The sequence below is a fragment of the Narcine bancroftii genome, chromosome 11 (genome assembly GCF_036971445.1).
Source record: "Narcine bancroftii isolate sNarBan1 chromosome 11, sNarBan1.hap1, whole genome shotgun sequence".
Taxonomy (NCBI): Eukaryota; Metazoa; Chordata; class Chondrichthyes; order Torpediniformes; family Narcinidae; genus Narcine; species Narcine bancroftii.
Genome location: NC_091479.1, coordinates 86,669,937 through 86,689,273, shown reverse-complemented (window position 1 = coordinate 86,689,273; position 19,337 = coordinate 86,669,937). Strand labels below are relative to the sequence as shown.

At 39.3% G+C, this 19,337-nt stretch overlaps 1 protein-coding gene across 5 annotated transcripts in view; it reads left to right on the top strand.

Moving 5' to 3' along the window:
• tfec (transcription factor EC) overlaps window positions 1-19,337 on the top strand; it is a 103,354-nt gene that overhangs the window by 73,160 nt on the left and 10,857 nt on the right. For 4 of the 5 annotated variants that reach the window (XM_069903865.1, XM_069903864.1, XM_069903866.1 and 1 more), the window contains exons 4-6: window positions 8,870-9,005; window positions 11,431-11,487; window positions 11,598-11,673. In XM_069903865.1, coding sequence (XP_069759966.1) covers window positions 8,870-9,005; window positions 11,431-11,487; window positions 11,598-11,673 — 269 coding nt within the window. Of the gene's footprint in view, window positions 1-4,501; window positions 4,593-8,869; window positions 9,006-11,430; window positions 11,488-11,597; window positions 11,674-19,337 lie in introns of those variants that run through there. The other variant, XM_069903868.1, reaches the window with a different exon arrangement.

The window sequence follows — 19,337 nt, the reverse complement described above, 5'->3', positions numbered from 1 at the left end:
AAGTCTGCATCAGGGGCACCACGGCTGGCATAAGAGTTAGCACAATGCCATTATGGCACCAATGACTGGGACCAGGGCTTGAATCCTGGGTAATTTATAAGGAGATGGTATGTTCTCCCCATGTTTGTGTGGATTTTCCCTGGGAGATCTGGTTTCCTCCCACTGTTCGAAACATATCGGGGTTATAGATTAATCAGGTGTAATTAGGCAGCAGGCTCGTGGGCCGGAATGGCCTGTTACCGTGCTGTGTGTCTTAATTTTTAAAAATTAAATTAAAAAAATTAAAATCACATCATCATAAGACCAGGTTTGTAATGTTGAGATTTTATAAACCACTGGTGTGACCTCACTTGGCCTACTGTGTACAGTTTTGGGTGCTCTATTTGAGAAAAGATGTCCTGGTGTCATAGAGGCATTTCAAATGCTCAAAGTGGATGTGGCAAGAATGTTTCCCATGGTAGAGGATTCTAAAACAAGAGTGCATAACTTCAGCAGAGAAGGAAGGGTGTCAATTTAAAACAGAGATGCAGAAAAAATTATTTAGTCAGCAAATCATCAGTCTGTGGAACATGTTGCCATAGGTGGCTGTTGAAGCAAGGTCGTTGGGTATATTTAAGGCAGTGATTGACAGGTATTTGATTAAACAGGGTTATGGGGAGAGTTGGGCGTGGGTTGAGTGAGAGGACAGATAAGCTAACGATTGGAATGGTGGAGCAGACTCAATGGGCCTCCTTCTGCTCCTATTTCTTGTGATCACAGTGATGTTCAACTATTGTGTGCCAGCTGCACATCAGTGATGGTGGAAAGTTTTTCACAATCTCCACTACAGTACAGGCAAAAGCCACAAAGCCAGGAGGGCTGAACTTGAACATCAGCCAATCAAGTTCTGCTTGCTTAATGCAAGTTCAGGCCTCTGACTTCACTGAGTTTAACTGTTGCTAGAGACCTTTAGAGTATCGTAGTCCTCCACAAACATTGCCAACTAATTGCTAGCTTTATGCCGGAGTTGGTACAAGCTCAGGGAAGTTTGTGGTTAAGTCAGAGGAGTGAACTATACTGAGCTGAGAGAGATTGATCTTGATCATTCAAGCAGAAATAAATGGATTCTACTGTGTCTGGGGTTTTTCAAGACTACTTGCAGTCTCATTTCTGTCATGAATGGTGAAATCGATTTGCATCGCTGGAATCATGGGTCTCGCATAAAGACACACAGCTTTAAATGTGCTCATCGGAGACAGGCCCTTCAACACTATTACTTTCCCATACCAACTCACCCAGCGTCTCCCTTTCACGTCCGCTCCACCCTGCGTCTCCCTTTCACGTCCGCTCCACCCTGCGTCTCCCTTTCACGTCCGCTCCACCCAGCGTCTCCCTTTCACGTCCGCTCCACCCTGCGTCTCCCTTTCACGTCCGCTCCACCCTGCGTCTCCCTTTCACGTCCGCTCCACCCAGCGTCTCCCTTTCACGTCCGCTCCACCCAACGTCTCCCTTTCACGCCCGCTCCACCCTGCGTCTCCCTTTCACGTCCGCTCCACCCAGCTTCTCCCTTTCACGTCCGCTCCACCCTGCGTCACCCTTTCACGTCCGCTCCACCCTGCGTCACCCTTTCACGTCCGCTCCACCCTGCGTCTCCCTTTCACCCCTGCTCCAGATTGACCCTACGTCTCCCTTTTAGAGCCAATCCGGATCGCCCTGCCGCCTCCCGCTTCCCTCGGCGACCAACGTGCTCCGCCCTCCGTTCCTGCTTCACGCGCTGCTGCCTTCTCACGTGGCACCGCTGCACATTTCCCGGGGCCCTCCACCTGCAGCCAATTACTGTCGAGCTGGTTAGTCGGCCCGTCGCGCAGTCTATCCCCGGTCCTGCTGCACCCTTGTCCCGGCGACGCCCTTTCGCGCCCGCTCCAGCCCCGCGCCCTTTCAGGTCCGCTGGAGCTCCAGCCTTCGTCTTCCTTTTACGTCCGCCTGCCTTGTCTGGAACCATCCCTAACCATCAGTTGGCGCGCCCTGTTCTCAGGCGCCTGTAATCACTGGGATCCTCTTCTACTTATTGCAATCCTTTAGACACAAGACCATTACAGTACAGAGGCAATTACACTTCTAATGGCAATGCTCCCCTTCTAATGGTAAATAATGGTGCTGTTACCTAGACATCAATTGATTCTTCTCCTTGGCTTAATGCACCCCTCCCCCAATACAAGGTATAAACTCCAGCTCCTCTGATCTGTACACCTTTAGGTAATCAGGCCTGATGATGAAGGAAACAAAAATAATTGGTTGGAACATGGGTTGACTCCAAAGGCTAACTTGAAGTGATTGCAGATTCTGTTCAACCTGTGGATCGACTGTGTGTCTGAACTGAACACACCTATATTTTGCATGTCTGAGAGCTTTGACCTGATTGTTTTCACTGCCTTCCTTCAATACGTTTGCAACACTTTCTTTCTTACGGCCTCACGCAACAAGCTGACAGAAGGGAGAGATGGGGTTTATCACTCTCCAAATTTGACACCAACCAGTTAATTCATTGTATTATAAAAATCAATTTTATTGGTTTCATCAAGTAAATGTTATATCGGTGCGTGGAGGGATAATCCCTCCGAGGTTCCCCTTTCTGTTTTTCCCTCCGCAGCCAACCCTCCACTCCCTTAAGGCACTTCTTGCTGTCAGCATAGATAGTGCAAACTTGTCCCATCTCCCTTGCTTCCATCCAGAGCTACAAATATCTTCAAGGTGAGGTAGAGCTTTATGTGCTCATCATCAATTAACCTATTACATTTGAAGTACGCCATGTAGCCTCCTCTACCTTGTCATGAAAATTACATCTTCATGAAAATGTTTTTCCTAACATCCCCTTTATTTTGCCCAACTTGTGAATGTACGTTAAAATGTTTTCAGAAAAAAAATTGTTGATTAGCAGATTCTGGGAGAACTGAGTACTTCAGGTAGTATATTCATTCTTACTATTTTTGCTTCAGACAAATTCAAATAAATATGTTCTTTTGAGGTAAAAACACAGGATTCTGTTGACACCGTGGTTAAGTTCTTCAGATCTGTTCACTCTGATTGAATTGTTTATCTATTGTAATGTGTACTGAATTATGATGAAAAATGTTGCTTTGTGTGCTATCCAGACAAGACAACCCATAATTTAGTACAACAGGTAGTGCAAAAATGAAATAGGAGCACAGAATATAGAGTTACAAAGAAAAAAATAAGTGAAAACAATGCAAGAGCAATGATGAGGTAAGGTTTGTGAGATGTTCTGCAAAGGAGAGGTTTGTTCAAGAGTCTGATAACAGCATGATAGGAACTGTCTTTGAATCCAGTGGTGTATGTTTTCAAACTCGTGAATCTTCTTGACAAGAGGTGTGGGGGAGGGGGGGAGAGAAGAGAGTGTGACTGGAGTGGGATAGGCCTTTTAATATGTTGACTGCTTTGTTGAGACATTGTAAAAAGTGATTCTGTGGTGGCCTGAGCCATGTTCTAAACTCCCTGCAATTTCTTGCGGTCTTGGAGAGAGCAGTTCCATTCAGTGATGCATCTGGATAGGAGATTTTGTATGGGCATTTAGGAAAATCAGTAAAGACATTGGGGATTTGCAAAATTTCCTTGGGCTTTGGGGGTAATAGGTGCATTGTGTAATAGAGATATCATTTGCAAAATAACCTTGATCTGAAGAAAATCGAATAACTATTAAAAGTAAATACAGTAAAATCCCTGTTATCTGGAATTCAAGCAACTGGCAAAAAAAATTGCAGAAAATAAATAGGTAAAAAATGGGAATGTTTAAAATTGGTGCCCTCTAGTGGTTAATTTGACAATCACTCACCACGCAATCTCAAGCAACCAGAAAATTATCCAGCATCTCGATAATGGGGGATTTATTGTATTAAATCACAGAAAATACTTAAAGCAAAATCAACTCAAACCATCTTGTTAAAAAAGAATCACCAAAATAATTTAGATTTGTTTATTTCTGAAGCAAGACTCTGGTTATTTGCTTCCTTGCTATCAAATTGATTTAGTTAACTGCAGATGAATTATAGACTGGCTGTCATAAGAAGAATATTACAGGCAAAATTACCTTATGTGCAGCTTGTCAGGAATAATTCTAGCAAAAGAATGGAATTGAAGATAAGAACAGCACGGCAGTCATTGTTGATCGTGGCAAATCTTCCGAAGCAAAATCTGTCATATGCAATATTTCTTCTATTTATCAGACAGAGAAGCACAGTTTTATTGGTTCTTAATCATACTGTTTTACTGCTATTGAAATAGTTTGAAATAGTTTCTTGTAATCCAGTAAATATCAACAATTACATTGCTTGACCTCACATCAAAGAGCTGAACAGCCTGCAGAAGAATGAGTTGCTAGTTACACTCCACATCAGATTAGTGTTAAAGTCCAAGAAGTCAGAGACCATTTGTTTTTTTTTAACTATTTGTTTTTGTGAACTGATAATCAGCACGTTTGTAAAAAACTATTGTTGCTGAGCACATCACTGCTCTGAGAAAGAAGGAAAGTTACAATGAAGGAGAAAAGTAAAACTATCACTTTTGTGGAGTTTATAGAATCACAGAAAATAAAACTGGTAAGAACAAATTTATTGTTTTTAATGTTTAAACTATTCTTGAAACTATGAGTAGGTTGTGTAGATACCTTACTGAGAGATGTATGTAAAATTTAATTTATTCTTTTGAGATAATGGTAGCACAGAACCTTAATGCAGAGTTCCAAAATGGTGCATGAAACATAGCAACATTGCAGTTGGTTTGCTGACACAATTAACTCCAAGAATTGAATATTCTTGGGATTCTGAAACTTCTTATTCTTTCACTTTTAAAAAAATATTTAGTGGAAAGAGCTGCTTTTAAAAAAAATATGCTGGAATAACATGTTGTGTTTTCAAAAGCTACAAAGGACATAGGCTGTGATTAGAAAGTTATGGTTTATATTTAAACACTCATTAATATGATAAATAATGCATGCACTGAGATTAATGAAGTGTTTCATGTGCAAAAATAGTCTGTTTTGATTAATATGAAGAAATCTTTCAATATTTTTAAGTATAGTTTAGATATTTTTGAGTCCTGAGGTCATTCAACTTTCAAAGTTTATCAATGGATTATAAAGTAACCAAAGAACAAATAGATTGATGGTGCCTGATCATTTATGGTTTAATTATGGATAGTGTTTTTAATTATGAATTTTATTCATCGGCTATGAAGAACATAAAATCAAAATTTTCACTAGTTTAGCAATATTTTACAAAACAATTCAAATGATAAACTTTATAAAAGCTATTGTTGGTGAACACATTGCTCTGAGAAAGAAGAAAAGTTAAAATGAAGTGAATATATACAGTATATACACAAGTAAAACTGTAGCAATACAACAAATTGCCAAAAGGTATTTTAGAAGATGATCCCATTCTGTAAATAATGCCACATTATGTGGTTAGGGGTAGCTGTTCCATGCAGAAAATAATTGGTTAATATTGATTGATCTAACTTGATTGATTGGGACCAGTAACCACAATTCTATCTGCTTTAAGATAGCTATGGAAAAGGATAACACTGGTCCTCAAGTTAGAATCTACAATTGGAGCTAGGCCAATCATGACATGATTTGGAAAGAATTCACAAATAGTTAATTGGACTCAGATGTGAGAAGATAGAGACATGATTGTCAAATGGGAGCCATTTAAGAGTGTGATTAGGAAGGTATGTCCAAGATGTGCATCTTCGTAGTAGGGTGTGGAGTGCTGTTAGACGGAATCAGACACACACAAGGTAAAGACTGTACAACAGGCTTTAATCCACAAAGACTTCTACAGAGCCAGGCTGGCTGTGGTGGCAGCAACTCTGAGTGAGGCCTCGGGAGGCCGGCGCAGGCTAAAATCTTGGAGGGTGATTGACACCCAACCGGGTGGGGCTTGATCCATTCAGGCCGACTGATTGACAGCCGTCCAGGTGTTGTCCTGTCCCCTTACACTCCTGCAGGTACAGAGGTTGCCCCCTGCAGTAGGCCGGTGGTGTACCACCACACAGGGTCAAAGGCAGGAATGGCAAAGTAAAAGAACCCTGGGAGCATACACATATAAGCACAGATCAGAAAGGAAATGGCATGTATTTGACACAGGCAGATAGGTTTGAGAGAATCCCTCAGGAATGTAGCAGTATTGTGAAGAGGGAAATAAGGATTAAAAGAGGTTTTGGAAGACGATGTAAGGAAGAAACAGAAAAGATCTTGAGAAGTATATTAAGAACAATATGGTGACAAGGGAAAGAATAGGTCCCCTTACAAATCAGGAGGAATATTTATATGTAGAGCCAGAGGAGGTAGAATGTTAAATGAATATTTTGTGAATACGTATACTGTTAAACAGAATAATTGAGTGGGAGGAGAGGGACCTAACTAAAGATAGCCTAAGGGATGTCTGCATCAGAAGTGAAGATGTGTTAGCAGTCTTGGATTGCTTCAAGGTGAATAGATCTTTTGGGCCCACATAAGGAGTGTCCCAGAACATTGTGTGAAGACGAGACAGACATTGTTTGGGCCTTGGTAGGCATTTTTAACATTGCTGAGGGTAAGAGAAGTTTAATAGGACTGGAGAATGACAAATGTGGTGTCTTGTTTAACAAGGTCAGTAAGGATAATCCAGGTAATTATAGACCTGTTAGTCTGACATCAGTGGTAGGGGAACTGCTGGAGAGGATTCTGAGAGATAGACTCAGAATTTGGATAACCAGGAGAAAATTAGTTACAGACAGCATGGATTTGTACATGGGAAATCATGTCTCACAAACATGATAGAATTTTTTGAAGAGGTAACAAAGAGCATAGCGCAAGACATTTGATGTTATTTAGTAATGGATTTGATAAGATCACATGGTGGGTTGATATGGCAGGTCAGGGTACATGGGATAGGAGGCCAACTGGATAAAATAATAGCTCTGTGATTGGAGTCAGAGAGTGGTTGTAGAGGGCAGTTTTTCAGACTGGAGGACTGCCCAGTGGAGTGCCTTGGGGTTATGACCCTTGGTTTTTTTGTATAAATGATTTGTATAAGGATATTTCTGGCAAGGTTTGCTGATAACAGGAAAATATGTGCAATGAGATCTAGACCAGACACTGAATGGAAGAAACAGTTCAATTCAGAGAAGTGGGAGGTGATGCATTGGGGTAAATTGAACCAAGCCAGAACATTCTGTTAACAGCAGTGCCCTCAAGAGTGTAATGGGGCAGAGGGACTGAAGGGTGCAGGTACCTAGCTCTATAAAGATGGCAGCACAGATAAAGAGTCTTGAAAAGAGTGTTTGGGATACTTGTCTTCATTTGTTGGGGCATTGAATAAAAGTATTGGGATATCATGTTGAAGTTATACAAAATATTAGTGAGACCACATTTGAAATCCAATAAGGTATCCCAATACCTTGGGATAGATTTTCTACTCAGATCCTGGCACATTTTTTCTTCAAGAGATCCTGAGATATAGTCTTGGACCTGGATTAGATTGACAGCAACATTTTCAGTCCTGCCATCTCTTCCTGTGTTACTTTGGTGGACTCCAAATTAAATTGAAGAGGACAGTTCCCAGGTCCTAAACTAGGAAATTTGCCCACTGCATTTGCTCTTGGTTTATCCAAGTACAAGTGCAGCAACTCCTTAAAAAGCAAGAGCTGATTGTGAGGAGAATGACAAATAAATATTTCTATCTGATCAGAACTGATTTTTTGAAGTTTTTTTTTCTTTCAAGGTAACATAGGTCTTAACACTATTATTATTATATGTGATTTGTTAATACTTATTTTATTATTGTGTACCTATGTAACGTTTACTTGATGAAACTAATAAAATTGATTTTTGTGTTACAATGAATTAAATACACTTTGTGTTTTATAGCATTTTTGTTTTTAATTTTAAAATGCATTCTCAAACATTTCACAGACAAATGTGACCACCAGAGTCCATGGGATGTATGGAGGAAACTTGTTGCCTGTCAAAGACTTATTGTGATTTGTAGTTCTCTCATGCATTGCACCTGCTGGCACTGAGCTTTATTACTGAGCTGAAGGATTGCAGCAGAGAACACTTTAATTTACAAAGTTAGAGCAATGATTAATCTCTGGAAGATTTGTCCATCTCACAAGTGGATAAATACTGAGTTTTCCTGCTGATCAAAACAGTTTGAAATAAACCATGTGCATTCTAGATCTTCATTGAAATCAGTTCCAACTAATAACAAATGAAAATCAGCTGCTTAGGTTATAAATCTGAGATGAATTTAAGGATAAATATGTAAACCTCCAGTACAAGACTAGGTTAGACAACAGGATAGAAAAATTCTAGTGCATTGATATTGGGACTTGATAAAATGGTTGAATTGTGGGGTACAAAGAGTGAGGTTGATAATATCCCAATATAGAGGGATTCCAGATGAATTTTCTTATTCAGTACTGTCCACAATTTAGCTCTTTTATTTGGATAGATTGATCATTCTTTCATACTGATTGATCCCTTCTATAATTAAAATTGATGAGAAAAATCATGCTTTTTAAATAGTTTGACTTGTGTCTTTTAAAAATGTGATTGATTTCCATCAAGGTAAGTAGAACATATTTTAAAAGAAAGTTGGCAAAAATTAAATAGGTGGTAATTGGACTAATTCAGCACAATGTAGTAGGTTATATTTATTGGTTTTTAGAATTCAATAGTTCTTAATCTAAAGAAATTTGCTGGGTTTTTTTTCTGTATCCTGAAGCATGAAGTAAATACTTTATGGTGTGGAGATTGAAGTTAGTTAAGAGCTTGAGGCTTTAGTTGATGGTTTCCTATCTCCATTTCTTCTCTCTCCTGTTTGACCAGTTGCCGTTGTCCAACAGTATTTTAGCTGGCTATGGTGGTGATCAGGGTATGAACACAACTAGTATTGGACTCACTGGCAGATCCTGCTCTACTAATCTTCCAGCAACTAGGGAAATTGCAGTTACACGCCCTGGAAGTAAGTATTTTATTAATTGGTATATTTTCACAACCTTGAAACTGATAAGGCTCAATTTAAAAGAAACCGACACTGAAAAAAAATCTCTTCAAAAGTGTATGTTAAGTTTAAGCTTTGGGGAGTAACATATCAAGTACTTGGTGTCAGTGGAGACAATTGGGTTGATAGAATTGAAGAAATTCAATTAGTTATACTATTTTTCAGAAGTGGAATCTTGTCTACAAAACTGATGCAGACCAAATTGATTTTTTTTTTGCCATGGCCGTAAGAATGCTTTCTGTTAACTAACAACAATTAACTTTACCACTATTTCTTTTTAAATCTATTTGTAAAGTGGTAAATCCATTTTACACAATGAAGTCATCTGTAAATGGTTCATTTGATTCTTTTGTGGGCTGCAAACTTGATGCATGAGATACTAATTATGGTTTGATTACTTTAAAGGGCTATTCCTAATCTTGGCCTTGGGGATAATTGTTCACTGTGACTATTGGCCTTCTAACTTACAAAAGGATCCACACTTCTCCCATCTTGCTTAAAAGCTAAATTTAAATAGCTGGACTGCTGGCAGAGATCCATTCTTTCAGCCGTGTTTTTGAATAGGACTGTGTAAAACTTCCCCAGGAAATTATTCTTGTCCCTGTAGAGCTCGTCGAAAGAACCAAAGACTTGTTGATCCAAACCAAGGCTTTTATTAGCAAAAGACCGGAGCTCTTCACAGGTGGCCGACCAGTCCGGAATGATCCGACCTGGCTAGGGACACAACCCTTTAAGGCCCAAACAATAGGTGTGGCTTAGCTCTCAGCCAATCGCTGTAAGCACAGTCTAGATACAGTAACTATATACACTATGTACATTGATGATAGATCTGTACTATCACAGTCCCTAACAACAGTTTGTAGTAATTATTCTCTCACATGTTATCTCCACTTTCCCCCTTGTGTTTTTAACCTTGGTAAGTACTTCAACTTGACTTTGAACTACTTATTGTTCGAAAATCTGACTCCACAAACAATCTTTGGAGGCTTTTAATTATTTATGAAAATCCAACTCAAAATTAAACTTATTTAATCCATTACATTGCCTGTTTAAAAACTTTGGCTTCTGTCAGTGTACTGCTCTGCATGTTCTTGGATGCAGAGTTCCTTTTTTTTTAAAGAAATTAAAATTTTAATGCAAGTATGTTGCTCTCCAAGTTGCCCTCTTATCCCTTTAATCTTGTGTTATTTTTGCATTGATTTGGAACATTATTGCATGTGCAACAGGTATTGTTGCTCAGCTGTCATCAGGGTCTTTTAGACCTGAAATTATCTGAACTTGTGTTAAGAACACAGTTTCACTGCTGGTGAGAAGGGGGTGGGAGGATTGGCAAGTTTAAGAACATAGAGCCATTTGATGATTTAGAAATTGGTTGATAATTGGGAATGCTCTTGAATTAGCTTCGTGTATCAAGATGCACATAAAATCTTGTCCTCTATTCAATGGTCCTGCTTGTAGCTTTGTTCACAATATCCTGTGTACTTTCATTCTCTCTATAATCTTCCTTGTTTCTTTAATTTAGAAATATACATTTTTCTTCCTGATTCACTTGCACCAGTTAGTTTTATTTCTCTCTCACCCCTCCCCCACACCCTCAGAATGAAATCACATTTGCTTTTAAAGTCTTATATTAAAGATTTTGTATTATTGCTTCTACAGCTAAAGACCTTTCTTGCCTACTGCTTTTTTCTTCCACTCACTCGAGACCTTCACTCTTCTTTATGACTGTTTTAGTTTGTTCCTTAGCATTATTCTGCAGTATCCTGTACCATGTAGCTTTCCTTTTCAAAGAAAAAAGCCAAGGGAATTATAGAGCCATTGTACTGCAGAGGTATAGTGTGGGGTTGGCCAATTCCTGGAACTCTTGGCAATGGCAATTTTATCCATTTACTGTGTTTCTTGCAAAAATCTTAATCAAGGGGCAAACATATTTCTATTCAACCTGAAAAGATGGTTTGTTTATGCTACTTCTAATAATCCAGATTGGGAACTTGTATCTAATATTTTAATTAACATCATGCTCCATTAAGACCTAATGAATTTAGGAAGTTGATGATAGCCTCCCTTCAGAAGTTAAATAATTACAGTCACATTTCAAATTTGTTTTATTTAGAACACAGTCTTATTTTGAACACTCACAATTGAATACTTGAGTTGGATAACTGGATTAAGATTGGATACTGCGATCATGGAAACGAAGTCTCTCTGGGTAACCTTATAGTGTGGTGTGAGTTTTAGAAATGGTTGCAGTGGTAAAATAACAATTCTGATTATAGATATTTCTGCAAAATTGCAATATTAAGATGGCAAGGCCTAAAACAATCGTGTGATCTGTTACATTTTAAAGTAAAATAAAAACTAACCAAGTTCTCATTAACTGCTCCAGATGCTGAAACACATGCACTAGTTAAGGAAAGGCAAAAGAAAGATAATCACAACTTGAGTAAGTGTGGTCACTGTCACTTTAAGAAAAAAAATTGGTTTTATGTAGCCTCATTGAGCCTGACACCAAAAAATGCCATTAATCAGATCCATGCAACTAATTCTCAACAGTTGAACGAAGACGAAGATTCAACATAAATTATCGTATTAAAGAGCTCGGTACCTTAATTCCAAAATCAAGTGATCCGTGAGTATTGATGCTTTTTTAAAATAAAATCTTGTTTTAAAAATTGGCTATATTCTTGCAGAAAGCTAAGATATTGGCATTTAGGATGGAGATAAATTAAACTTCTTGGCACAAAAGTATGAAGAGATTTGGTGGGAATGGAAATATTGTATTGGGATGGATGATGAGCCATGGTCATACTGACTGTGAGATCAGATGCAATAAGATGAATACCTAAATCTGTTTCCATGCACCGTGAAAAATGATGCAAAAATTATTTTAGAACTTTGTTAAAGAATTTCTCCTTGCTTCTCAACTAGGTTGTAGCTTTCAAATTTCTTTAAACATTCTCCATTTCATTCCAATATATTTTTTAAAGGCCCTTGATCCTAGAAATTGCTGCTGTTCTGAACATGTGCCATGGATACAATAGTTACTGCAGGGAAATTGTTATGGACATTCAATTTTAACTAGCTGGGTTAGAAGGGATGATAATGTCAAGGAGATGACGAAATGTTATCTCTGCCATGTATAAAAATACTTCCAGAGAGCTTTCAATAAACATGGCAGCCATATGAAGCTGGGATTGTCACTTTGGAATGGACAATATTGAGGAAAGATTTGACAGGTGTATAAATTTAAGATTGACTTAGTTGGGATTCATGGGGAGAGATTCTTTGTTAATGGGGGTGAGTAGGGGAAACAGACCAAGGTATTTGATGTAACATGATTGGCAAATAATCTAACTGGTGATGTTAAGAAACTTGCTTAATCAGTGAGGAGATGTATGATAATCTGAAATATACAGTGTAAAATAATTATGGATGGAAATTAGTGTTTATTAATCAAAAAAAGCTTTGGAAATGTTTTTTTTTTATTTGTTCCACTGTGAAGGTGCAATGCAAGTGGGAAAATGAAACTGACTGTGTTCTACTTGGATGTGTTAGGCAATGATTTGACACCAGACTGGATAGGACATTAACCTCTAGTCAGTTAATGGATACCCTTTGTGGCGTCTATAAATTGGGACCAACGTGAAGCTGTTAACAAAACTAAAATGCTGCAGATGCTAGAAATACTCAATCAAAAATTAGTTACAGAAAGAAAAGGTGTGGTGATTGAAGTAAAAACACAATGCTGGAGAAACTCAGCAGGTCAAACTGGGTAAAGATAAAGATGCTTAACCGACATTCCTTCTCCTCCCCTCTCTGCCTTCCAAAGGGCCTGTTCCCTCTGTGACTTCCTCATCCACTCATCCCTTACCACTAAATGCCCCTTTAGCACTTTCCTCTTTGACCACAGGAAGTCCCATACTTGCACCCATACCTCCTCTCTCACCACCACTCGAGGACCCCAATCAGTTCTTCTAAGTGAAGCACATTTTACTTGTGAAAATGTGGGAGAGTCATCCACTGCATCTGGTTCTCCCGTTGTGGCCTTCTCTACATCAGAGATACTGGACACTGGGAGATCACTGTCCACGTCAATGATGGAGATCTCCAGTGGCTAACCATTTCAGTCCTGTACTGATATCTGTCCATGCATGCCTCATGTACCGTCAAACCAAGGCCACCCGTAAATTTAACAAACAACACCGAATATTCTGTCCATGCACTCTCCAACTGGAAGGTATTAACGTGGACTTTTTAAACTTCCTGCTCGGCTATTCCCTGTTCTCCCTCTTTTCCTGCTGAGGTTAAAACCTTGTGTTTGTTTTATTACTTTCCCTTTAAGGATTAATTGTTTTTGTAGAGTTACCATAGTTACTATGATGTCATAATATCTAAGCGGACCAGGAGTTCTCTTTTTCTTGGAATGACCATGGAAGAGACGTGAGCTCTCGAGAAACTTTTCTTTATATTTATTATTATTATTCTTATTCATCACTATCATTTTAATTAGTTTAGATTTATTTGAAGTTGAGTATCATTTACAATATACTTTGTTCTACTCAATGTTATGAAGTGCGAAGCTATGAAAATGTTTATTCGCTTCTATCAATGGAAAATTAAAACTATTTACAGCTGCAGTTACAAAGTTTGATTTATTTGGATGAATAAGATACAGTTCAGAATATTGAGACTTCTCTTGGAAGGTGACATGTTTTAAGATTGAGAAATATTAGAAGCTGGGAAGTGTCACCTACAATTTATTCAAAGCAAAGATGTTTCATAAAATTGTGAATTTGGTTGGAAGAAAGAAGATTTAAAGAACATCTTTTAGAAAATTCTGGATGCTTCTATGAGAACATCTCGGGAATTGGATAGTTAGAGCATGTCTGTCTGACTTCAGGCACCTGTAACCTTGAAAGAGAGATAAAAGCTCTCTGATATGCAGAAGCAAGGAGCCATTGGCTCTGTGTTCTATAAACAACTGATATTGCAGCCAGACTACAGAAAAACCGAACTAAGAAATATTCTTAAAAGGGACCACGCAAGGTACATATTTTTTTACTGTTCCAAGAAGAGGCCAAGGAGACAGATTGCAGTGTGAAGAATCCAATATGGAGAAGTCTCGCCGGGCTAGAGACCTCGAGCAAACATCTCCTCTCATGGAGCTGTCAGATTGTGAGTTGAGCCAGCAAAGTGGATGAACCACAATTGGCAGAAGGTTGGAGTCCGTGACTAGAGAAGAAGACTTCATTAAGGCACTGCACACCTTAAAGGCTGGTTTAAAGGTTAGTGGAACTAGAACAGATGAATGTATATTGCAAAGCCCCACTGGTGCTGTACTGAGCAAAATGCTGAAGATAGAGACTCAATCAGCAATATCTGAATGTTCAGATGTGAATCCTGATGATAGTGTTTCCAAGGTTGAGTGTAGGAAGATCTTCAAAGTTTTCAAAGACATCTAGAGCAAGTACAGCTTTGCATGCTTCAAGCATATCAGCTATGCATGCTAAGGCGCATGCAGACTTGGTTACTATCTATGCACAAAATGAGTGGTTTGTGAAAAAAATATGCTTTAGAAGATATGGAAACTGAAATGAAGAAACAACAATTCCAGCTAGAGGAATGAAAAAGATTATTGAAGAGAGAAAAGACTAGAGCTTGAGGAACAGCATGCTATGAAAATGGCCAGAGTAAAAGCATTAACTAAGGCTTCTGCAAGATCTATCACTCAGCCTGAAGTACCCAAGGTGCCACTAGCAGGTCAATGGATACCACAGCCTCAAGAAACGAGTGTACTTGAGCAAGGAGCTACAGGTGGAACTACTAGTGCTCTAATATCAATGAGCAACCCTGTGGAAAGGGCTAGCAACATTCAATCTTTTCCGAGTGCACAATTTATGAATCTTCCTGAAAGGAGAGCATTTCAACCATGCGAGTTGATCATACTTCACAACTGACTTCTCAACTACGTGTTGCTAAGGAAACGTCGACAAGTCAAGGATCTCCACCGATGCCATCACAGCCATACCAAGGAACTCCATCCATACCATCACTTACATACCAGGTCCAACACCTATGGCACCACTTCAAATTCCTTGTGCTCCATTGACAACAAGACAACCAGTCGCAAGCCATGGTGAACAAGACAATATACTATCACTCATAGTGAAACAAAATGAAATTTCTGCTATGTTAGCATAGCAACACGTTCATATGGTTAACATTGAAAGTAATCCTAGAAATGCCAAAGATCGTTTGTATTTCCTGGAGCCATATATTGGAGGAGAGGTGAAGAAATTAGTCAAAAGTTGCCAATATATGGATCCACACCAAGGTTTCAAAAGGGCAAAAGAATTATTGCATAATCATTCTGGCAATGAACCTAAAATCACAAGGGCCCACATAGACAAGATTCTCTTTCAGCCAGCAATAAAATCAGAGGGATGCAAAGTCTTGGCAAGCATATGCACTCTTTCTGAGAGGATGTTGTAATGCAATGGGAAGAACTGAATTTGCTTGCTAATTTGTTGATTATTGTCAACAAATTACCTTGTACGTTAAAGGACTTATGGAGAACCAAAGCCACAGAGCATGAGATGCTTTCCAGAAGGGATGGTACCTTTGAGGATGTTGTACAATTTTTGGAATGGCATGGGCATATTTACACCATATCAGGATTTTGAAATATTAAAGATACTCTTTATATCTTTAGGAATTATTGAAGTATAAATAATCATCTCAACAGAAGCCAAAACGAAGTATCTTTGTTACTGCTGTGTCAGATACAAGCAGAAGAAAGAACAAGGAAAAAGAAGATCAAACTGTTCAGGAAAGCTGTTTGTATTGCAAAGAACAACATGCTTTAGAAAAAGGTTTGCAATTGGAGAAAAAAATCGTATGATGAGAAATTAACCTTTTTAAAGAAGAATGGAATATGTTTTGATTGCTTGTGCAAAGGACACATCAGCTAAACTGGTAACAAGTGACTCAGTTTTGATATATGCAGTTTAGAGCATCCCAAGTTATTGCATATTCAACAAAGTAAAGTTGAGAAGGATGTCAAACAATCTGAATCAAAGATTAAAGACACAGTTAAAGAGAATGCTTCGGTTCAGACAAATAGTCTTATTGGGACCAGTGACAAAGCTCTCTTGATAGTTCCTGTACAGGTTAAAGCTAAAAAAGGAAGCTTCATACTGAAGACTTGTGCATTTCTTGATGCAGGAAGTACTGCATCATTTTGTACTGTTGAATTAATGAATAAACAATCTTCATGATAAAAGATCACAAATCTTGTTGAAGACAATGAATGATGAAAGGAACATTGAAACTAATATAGTTTCAGGTTTACATATTGCTGAATTGGATAGCAATGAATTTTGTGATCTTCCAAGTGTATATACTCAGAAGACAATGCCTGTGAATAAGGAGAATATTCCATCTCGGGATGTTATCAAACAGTGAGATCATCTAAAATGCGTTTGCTTACCTAAGATTGATGCTAAATTGAGATGTTAATTGGACATCTAGAATATCTAGAAGTAATAAGGAGTCAAAATGATGGACCTGACGCTGTAAGAACGTTGCTCGGATGGATAATTAATGGACCATAGGAGGAAAAATGAAAAATGATCAGTTGTCGAATGTTAATGTCAACAGAATTTCATTTGTCAAACTTAATGATCTATGGGAACAACAGTTTAAAATTGATTTCCCTGAATATCACCAAGATATTCAAGAATCTTTGAAGGAGGAGAAACAGTTTCTGGATATAGTTTCAAATTCTGTGAAACATGTTGATGGTCATTACTGTATAGCTTTATGTTTGAAGATAAGAGAAATTTGCAAGCCAGATAATAAAATAATTCCAAAGTGTGTATGCTGAATCTGAAGAGAAAATTGAAAAGAAATCCTTCCTTTAATTTGGAATATACCAACGTTATGTCAGATATGATGACCAAGGGTATGTCAAAAAAGTATTAGAAGATATTTTGGAATGTAAAGATGGTAAAAAAATGGTATTTACCTCATCGTGGAGCTATACATTCACCAAAGGAGAAACTATGTGTAGTATTTGTATGTGAAGCATCATTTTAAGGAGTTTCATTGAATTCTCAATTTTTTCAGACTTAACCAATACTTTAACAGGCGTTCTGATAAGATTTTGTAAAGATCCTATTGTGATTGCAGTAGATATTGAAGCGATGTTTCATCAAGTGAAAGTACCATCAGAAGATTCTGATTTTCTACTATTATTATGGTGCCCCTAATGGTGATTACAGTAAAGATATGATTGAATACAGAAAATGGCCAGATGGAGCAACTTCATCACTGAGTTGTGCAAACTTTGCTCTCAGGAAATGTACTGAAGATAATGAAGAGCAATTTAATTCTCCAGCTATAATCATCATCAGAAATAATTTCTATGTTGATTGTTGTCTTACTTCAGTAGTTTCAGGAAACTAAGCAATAAATCTCTATCATGAGTTTAAAAAGAGATCTGTAATAAAGGAGGTTTCTTCCTTACAAAATGAATTAGTAACAGTTGAAATGTGTTGACTGATCTTTCTGAGGCAGAAAGAGCAAAGGAGATAAAACATTCTTCCTGTCAAAAGAATTCTGGGAGTGCAATGGTGTGTTCAATCTGATGTTTTCAAATCAAAATTATCTTGAAGGAATGGCCTTTAATGAGAAGAGGTATTCTTTCAATAGTAAGCTCAATATATGATCCTTTGGGGATATTGGCACCGGTTGCATTAATAGCCAAGAAAATTCTGCAAGAATTGTGCAGAAGAAAATTTGGATGGGATGAAGCTACATCAGATTCCATCGCGCAAGATTGGATGAATTGGATTGATGATCTTAGAATGTTAGAAAATTTTGAAGTCGACAGATGTTTTAAACCAGTAGACTTTGGAATTGTCCAATTTGCTCAATTACACCATTTTGCCTACACAAGCGAAGGTGGTTATGGAACTGTCAGTTATTTACTACTGGAAAATAATCAAGACCGAATACATTGTGGATTTGTAATGGGAAAAGCCAGAGGGGCTCCCTTCAAGCCAGAGGGGCGCCCTTCAAGCCAGAGGGGCGCCCTTCAAGCCAGAGGGGCGCCCTTCAAGCCAGAGGGGCGCCCTTCAAGCCAGAGGGGCGCCCTTCAAGCCAGAGGGGCGCCCTTCAAGCCAGAGGGGCGCCCTTCAAGCCAGAGGGGCGCCCTTCAAGCCAGAGGGGCGCCCTTCAAGCCAGAGGGGCGCCCTTCAAGCCAGAGGGGCGCCCTTCAAGCCAGAGGGGCGCCCTTCAAGCCAGAGGGGCGCCCTTCAAGCCAGAGGGGCGCCCTTCAAGCCAGAGGGGCGCCCTTCAAGCCAGAGGGGCGCCCTTCAAGCCAGAGGGGCGCCCTTCAAGCCAGAGGGGCGCCCTTCAAGCCAGAGGGGCGCCCTTCAAGCCAGAGGGGCGCCCTTCAAGCCAGAGGGGCGCCCTTCAAGCCAGAGGGGCGCCCTTCAAGCCAGAGGGGCGCCCTTCAAGCCAGAGGGGCGCCCTTCAAGCCAGAGGGGCGCCCTTCAAGCCAGAGGGGCGCCCTTCAAGCCAGAGGGGCGCCCTTCAAGCCAGAGGGGCGCCCTTCAAGCCAGAGGGGCGCCCTTCAAGCCAGAGGGGCGCCCTTCAAGCCAGAGGGGCGCCCTTCAAGCCAGAGGGGCGCCCTTCAAGCCAGAGGGGCGCCCTTCAAGCCAGAGGGGCGCCCTTCAAGCCAGAGGGGCGCCCTTCAAGCCAGAGGGGCGCCCTTCAAGCCAGAGGGGCGCCCTTCAAGCCAGAGGGGCGCCCTTCAAGCCAGTCATCCCACCTCATATGGAATTGACTGTGGCTACTTTGGCGAGAAAAATGGACACTGTGTTAAGAAGAGAATTACAGATCGAATTAGCGGATTCTGTGTTTTGGTTTGATAGTACATCAGTGCTTAAATACATTAATAACAAAACCATGATGTTTCATACTTTTGTGACTAACAGAATTAATGAGATCGAGAAAGTTTTGCATGTTAATCAATGGAGGTATGTTAAAACAATGGATATTCCAGCTTACCTGGCTTCATGAAGATCAAATATTCAATCATTTCTAAAAAAGAGTCAACACCTGGCTGTTTGGTCCTTAATGTCATTTGCAATCTCAACAAGATTAGCTTCAAAATTCTATGGAGGATCCAGAAATCCAAGACACTAAGGTGAATACTATTCAAATGTTTAAAGAGGATGATTCGATTAATTTGTTATTATTCCTCGTGGTTTTGTTTGGAAAAAGGCA